The 6,383-nt window shown below is 41.6% G+C and overlaps 1 protein-coding gene across 1 annotated transcript; it reads right to left on the bottom strand.

The window, feature by feature from the left end:
- Positions 1–3,095: 3,095 nt before the first annotated feature.
- On the bottom strand, positions 3,096–4,270 carry LOC102081700 (RING finger protein 222). The gene has a single exon (XM_005454986.4). It carries the CDS (start codon positions 3,994–3,996, stop codon positions 3,376–3,378), a length of 621 nt encoding a protein of 206 aa, XP_005455043.1. The 5' UTR covers positions 3,997–4,270; the 3' UTR covers positions 3,096–3,375.
- Between the last annotated feature and the right edge of the window lie 2,113 nt (positions 4,271–6,383).

The following is a 6,383-nucleotide window of genomic DNA, read 5'->3' as shown; positions in this document are numbered from 1 at the left end:
ACGCGGAGCTACAACCGAGGGCAGCTATCCACCGGTGTGTGTCAGAAAGAACATGCGGGGAACGAGGCGGCGAGGCGACCGCCGATCGACCGGTGGTAGATCGTGGATCAGGGAAACCGAAGGCAGGAGAAGCAGGCGGCTGCCGGTCGGAGCGTGAGGTGAACTGAATTTCAGGTAAGAAGTTATGACCTGCACTCTATTTGGGTCAGATATAAACCGAGTTTAGGTGTAGTTTATTTTCGTTGTGCTGACTTTTTACAATCAGTTATAATAACTCGTACTGCGTGGTAGCTAGCACGATGGAGTTTCTATACAGCTGTGTGCCCGCTAAGTTACTGATGTTGAACTTTATGACAGCCTCCCCTGTCATTCTCTCGCCTGTTCAAACTTCAGTCATGAAACTGATCAATGATCGGCTTTTCTCTCTTGTTTGTTTATCGCGCTAAACAACAGCAGCACGTTTAAGCTTGATCAGCTGTTGTTAGAATTCATTTGATTTTAATTTCTAGTATCAGCTGATGTTTGCTGGAGCCACAGCTGTAGAAGCGGCTGGTCGAAACCAGGAGATGACCTTACTGAATCATCAGAGCTGAACTGGTGATGGAGAAACAGGTTTACCTTTTTTTTAGGTGACATGAATGAGTTGAAGGGAAGTTATGAACTGTTTCTGAGAGAAATAAACACCAAGCTCCTTTTTTTATTTAGCTGACAGCTGGTAACTGTGCAGGGGCGGATCTAGCAAAGCTTTTGCCAGGGGGCCAGGTAGGGCATTAACAGAGAAAGGTGGACACAAAGATATACTTTTCTTTCTTACTCTCATACAGGGAGTGCAGAATTATTAGGCAAGTTGTATTTTTGAGGAATAATTTTATTATTGAACAACAACCATGTTCTCAATGAACCCAAAAAACACATTAATATCAAAGCTGAATGTTTTCGGAAGTAGTTTTTAGTTTGTGTTTAGGGGGATATCTGTGTGTGCAGGTGACTATTACTGTGCATAATTATTAGGCAACTTAACAAAAAACAAATATATACCCATTTCAATTATTTATTTTTACCAGTGAAACCAATATAACATCTCCACATTCACAAATATACATTTCTGACATTCAAAAACAAAACAAAAACAAATCAGCGACCAATATAGCCACCTTTCTTTGCAAGGACACTCAAAAGCCTGCCATCCATGGATTCTGTCAGTGTTTTGATCTGTTCACCATCAACATTGCGTGCAGCAGCAACCACAGCCTCCCAGACACTGTTCAGAGAGGTGTACTGTTTTCCCTCCTTGTAAATCTCACATTTGATGATGGACCACAGGTTCTCAATGGGGTTCAGATCAGGTGAACAAGGAGGCCATGTCATTAGTTTTTCTTCTTTTAAACCCTTTCTTGCCAGCCACGCTGTGGAGTACTTGGACGCGTGTGATGGAGCATTGTCCTGCATGAAAATCATGTTTTTCTTGAAGGATGCAGACTTCTTCCTGTACCACTGCTTGAAGAAGGTGTCTTCCAGAAACTTGCAGTAGGACTGGGAGTTGAGCTTGACGCCATCCTCAACCCGAAAAGGCCCCACAAGCTCACCTTTGATGATACCAGCCCAAACCAGTACTCCACCTCCACCTTGCTGGCGTCTGAGTGGGACTGGAGCTCTCTGCCCTTTACCAATCCAGCCACGGGCCCATCCATCTGGCCCATCAAGACTCACTCTCATTTCATCAGTCCATAAAACCTTAGAAAAATCAGTCTTGAGATATTTCTTGGCCCAGTCTTGACGTTTCAGCTTGTGTGTCTTGTTCAGTGGTGGTCGTCTTTCAGCCTTTCTTACCTTGGCCATGTCTCTGAGTATTGCACACCTTGTGCTTTTGAGGCACTCCAGTGATGTTGCAGCTCTGAAATATGGCCAAACTGGTGGCAAGTGGCATCTTGGCAGCTGCACGCTTGACTTTTCTCAGTTCATGGGCAGTTATTTTGCCCCTTGGTTTTTCCACACGCTTCTTGCGACCCTGTTGACTATTTTGAATGAAACGCTTGATTGTTCGATGATCACGCTTCAGAAGCTTTGCAATTTTAAGACTGCTGCATGCCTCTGCAAGATATCTCACTATTTTTGACTTTTCTGAGCCTGTCAAGTCCTTCTTTTGACCCATTTTGCCAAAGGAAAGGAAGTTGCCTAATAATTATGCACACCTGATATAGGGTGTTGATGTCATTAGACCATACCCCTTCTCATTACAGAGATGCACATCACCTAATATGCTTAATTGGTAGTAGGCTTTCGAGCCTATACAGCTTGGAGTAAGACAACATGCATGAAGGGGATGATGTGGACAAAATACTCATTTGCCTAATAATTCTGCACTCCCTGTATAAAATATTTAGCTTTTATTAAATAGTTATCTGAATCTTACAACCAAAGTTTGTATAATAATACACAAGATTGGCTGTAGACCATTGTTCATCATTCAGAACACTGTGTAAAAATAACAAAAAACAAAAAGTGAATGCAAAAGTGCATAAATATTTATTTTACGTGTTTGATATGTGTGGCGGGGTGTGGTCTGCAGTGCCGCTGCAGGGGAGGTGGACCCACCTGAGGGGCATCTGCAATCACACCTCTCGGGCGTAGTCTGTGCTCTCTCGGCTGTTTTTTGGGTGTGTGTCGGGCTGTGAGTTGAAAAGCTACAGCTGGCTGGGAGGGTACACCAACCATGTGTGAAAAGTGGTCCATAACGTACTGGTTCAAAGTGTGTTCGTGCAAACATTGTCGGGGTCTGCCGTGGTACAGAGGGACTTCTGCTTATGAACCTGTGTGCACAGCGTCTGCAAATCGGGGCTGTACAAAGTGACCTCATCTTTACCCAAAACTGTAAGCTGTCATCTGTGAGGCGCGAGCGGTGTTTGTTTTTACCATAATTCATGGTGGAGAATGGCTGCTCTTCTGAGTTTTGCTGTCTGTAGCCGTATGAATGGAAAACTACACAGATTAGCAGCGGCATAGGCACACATAAAATTTCTTCTGAAATTTTCGCTTTCTAGTTGGATTTACCATCTATGGGCTGTGATATGTGGTTCTCTAGCAGGTTGAACATGTTAGACAGGATTGCAGAACAAAAGGTTTTACTGTTTGAGGCTTCTCTAAGATAAAGACTTGCTTGGCAATTCTCGCTAAAGGACAAGTCACGTGTATAAACCTTTCCATAGAATCAAGGAAAGAAACTGATAACATCTTGAAAATCCTCACTCCAACTAAAGCACTTCACTCCATTTTCAGTAATTCTGGACACTGAATACAACCAATTGCGTTTTCTTCTTTAAATGTCAGTAAGTTACTCAATACCGGCACTTTGACCGAGGCATGCGGATCGCTGGGCTACATCAGCACAATCCAGGGAAAAACCGAAGCTGTCACTGCGAGTAAAACAAACAAAGACAGCAGGCAGAACAGCCATCCGGTTGTCGTGCAAATCCTACGCCTGCGCTGGGGGCGAGCCACAGATATTACAACACCGGGCGCATCTCCTTCAGTCATGGGTCGCCCTTGGGCGCTTATGATGAATATCTGGGATCCCTTTTGGCAGGGGCTGATCCGCTTCTGTCGGCGAGCTCGCTCAGAAAAGCTTCTAAAGCAGCGAGTGATACAGTAAACTTCACTCGGTAAACTGTCTCCTGAGGCGCGCCGTGCGCTCTGCTGCTGTCCCACCGGCAAAGGGAGAGGTACCTTCAGGGTCTGCCGCTCTTTCGGATCATTATCGGCCGCGAGTGACTTCAGCGCTTCATTTTGTTTTTCGATGAATGTAAGATGTCGGCAGATCGGGCAAACGATCGTGTTTCTGATATTTCCATCACTGTTGATGGTCACCAGTGTTTTGACTAGACAGTCGTGGCAGAAAACATGTCCGCAGCTTAAAGTTCGTTCGGCCCCGGAAAGATACTCGTAACATACCGGGCATTCTGGTCCGTCGTCCTGGCTTTCGTCCTTATAGAGTGCCATACTTCCAGTGTGAACTTAATACAGAGAGCATGAAAAGCTAGACTTTGCTTACCCGTTGAGGAAAAGCTCCAAGTTCTTTCTCTTCGATACAACTCTCTTACTTTTAACTGTGGGTGGAGCAGAGGCGTGCATAAACGTGTGGCACAGGGTGGCAGTAATCCTTAAATGGCCTTACCTCCAAATAAATGAAACATGTTAAAATAATTTTTTTTAAAGTTTAATCATAGTCTTTTGACTAAAACATAATTTAGCTTTAGTCATAATTTAGACATCAATTCTTTTATCTTTACTCTAGTTTTAGTCAAATTAGTGCCATATTATAGCAGACTAAATCTAAAGTTGAATCAGTTGACTAAAATATAAAGTTTTGTTTGCACTTGATTGGATCGCTTTCAAACTTGTCCCGCCTTTCTCCAAAACTTAATTAGCTCTGATTGGATCTCTTTTTCTTCAATGATAAAAGCATCAAGATATTTCATCATAGTTTTTGCTCACTTGTTTTTATTCGGTTATCATGTTGTTTTTGTCAGGGAAAAAAAGGTTGTTTGCGAAAACTATGCAAGGAAAGTTACTGGTCAACAAAATTAGTACTGAAAAGGAGAGAGATGACCTCCCCAAGGGCTTCACTGGCTTCACTCAAATTTGAGTTAAAAACGAAACAGGGCGGAGTGAGTTGTCTATCAGTCAGGAGGTCATTATAATGAAGCCCGAGATCCCCCTGATGCATCCATGAATGTGCATGTGAATGTGAGGTATAGAAAAAAGTGCTTGTATATGTTTGTGATTGGGTAAATGTGACTTGTTAGTAAAAAATGCTTTGACTGATCAGTTTGAGTAGAGAAGAGCTATGCAAGTACCAGTCCATTTACCAGAAAAAGTGACATTGATGTGAACAAAAAAACATAACAACCCATTTTTCCTCTCTCCAACATCAGGCAAACAGGTGCCTAATATTAGCCATCACGATCACCCCAATCATGTGACCAACAACAAAAAATATTACAAAGTGAACTTAACCAAAATATAACTTCCACTAGCATCACATTATGTACTTTGTTTGAAATTTAGCACTAGTAAACTTAACTAGCACAGCAGTGACCATAACATGAAAAAGTGCGGCAAGGAGTCAAAGCTTGAACAGTGGCAGTGGACTTGTTAGCATAGCATGCTGTAAGAATGCAAAAGTTAACCAGCAGCTTATTCTTATGTGTTGTTACTGAAATAAAGATGTTTCAGTCATTTGTAATATTTTGCATATAATTTTATATAACTTTTTTCTTGTTGGTAATAATAGTGCTGCCATATTATTTAAAATAATAATGAAGAGTTGGAGGGGCTACCTGTCAGTTTTTAGCTGGTCCCATAACAGATTCCAGAATTACCGCTGGTTGATAGAGCGGTTGTGCATAGTTTGCATGGTGTCCATTTCTTTTTTGATAGCATAGCTGTCATTCATTATCATCAAACTGTTACAGCCCAGGGATGGGGTCTAATAGAATAATGTAGTAGAGAAATATGCACTAGAAAAGTAGAAAAACTAACATGGACGTGCCTCAATTGCAATTACTTGAATAGGAACCTTAAAATTGTAATTAGGTAAAGAACTTTTATAAATATTCACTTTATAAATAACAAGACGTACATCAAATAAAACCCACGTTTACCAGGTGAGATTATTACAAATGTAGAGTTTAATATATATATTTCTTTCTGACATTCTGATAAGGATTGCAGGTAGGCTTCACAGTACACACTGTGTTCCACTTGATATGCTAAGCAGAGGAAGGGGCGGGACGGGTGGGCTTGACAAGCAGCAGGTTTTTTTTGTACATTAGTAGTGAAAGCAGAAGGAGGCAGTACATCCACAGACAACGTCTACTCCTCCACCGTATTGCTCTGAAACCCACAAAGGACCATTTGTCTTAACGATCCACATTCTCTAGAGTCCATCTACAGGCCTAGAGTTTAATCACGGTCCTTACAATCCATAAAGAAAATTGTGATCGACAGAAAACATGGATTATCAAAACACTATCTAAGCGCATGCATGAAACACATTTTCACATTTTACTTCTTTTTTTTTTTTTGCTTTTCTTTCACACCACCCTCTCACCCACGCACGCACACACACACACATGCACACACACACAAAAAAATGCAAACAAACTGGGCTTTACTTTTTCAACATACTTGGTGATGAGGTGAGTTAGGAAATATAGGCCAACTTAAGTTAAAATGATAAATCTATGCAACTTTGGTGCAACTGATGAATATGCACTTGAAATCTGCTGTTACTTTACTTATATTTCTTTTTAACACTTATGATTATGGGGAAGGATACAGATTTTTTCCCTTGTTTGGCAACATAATAATTACAGCTATATATG

The sequence above is a fragment of the Oreochromis niloticus genome, linkage group LG4 (assembly GCF_001858045.2).
Source record: "Oreochromis niloticus isolate F11D_XX linkage group LG4, O_niloticus_UMD_NMBU, whole genome shotgun sequence".
In the NCBI taxonomy this organism is placed as follows: Eukaryota; Metazoa; Chordata; class Actinopteri; order Cichliformes; family Cichlidae; genus Oreochromis; species Oreochromis niloticus.
The sequence above is the reverse complement of the archived record's forward strand: the minus strand, read 5'-3'. Positions and strand labels throughout refer to the sequence as shown.

Bases quoted from the DNA above. Each gene is read 5' to 3' on its own strand.
- LOC102081700 (XM_005454986.4), bottom strand. From the start codon at position 3,996: ATGGCACTCTATAAGGACGAAAGCCAGGACGACGGACCAGAATGCCCG.